Here is a 238-nt window from a genome sequence, read left to right as displayed (position 1 = left end):
GATCTAAAACAAAGACGTGACCTCACCGAGGATCTGCCTGGCGGAGGAGTTTTAGGGCCTTGGTGAGCCCGACGCCACGGACACCGGCCGGGAGGAAGTCGCAGCCGAGGAGGGCGGCCACGCCGATCAGCGACCATCTGGACAGGCCACACCACGCCCGCACATCACGGCTTTTTATCCTGAAGGATCACATCCTCGGATACCCATTCGTGTTGACAATGTTGGCATGTCATTGTCA

The 238-nt window shown here is 58.8% G+C and overlaps 1 protein-coding gene across 1 annotated transcript in view; it reads right to left on the bottom strand.

Annotated features, from left to right (window-relative positions):
* Positions 1-238, bottom strand: part of LOC119592293 (DNA repair protein rad13-like) — a 4,516-nt gene that overhangs the window by 2,280 nt on the left and 1,998 nt on the right. The window contains 1 exon segment of the mRNA XM_037941121.1: positions 27-179. Within this exon segment, the coding sequence (XP_037797049.1) occupies positions 27-179 (153 nt within the window).

Source organism: Penaeus monodon, chromosome 30 (assembly GCF_015228065.2).
Source record: "Penaeus monodon isolate SGIC_2016 chromosome 30, NSTDA_Pmon_1, whole genome shotgun sequence".
Classification (NCBI taxonomy): Eukaryota; Metazoa; Arthropoda; class Malacostraca; order Decapoda; family Penaeidae; genus Penaeus; species Penaeus monodon.
The sequence above is the reverse complement of the archived record's forward strand: the minus strand, read 5'-3'. Positions and strand labels throughout refer to the sequence as shown.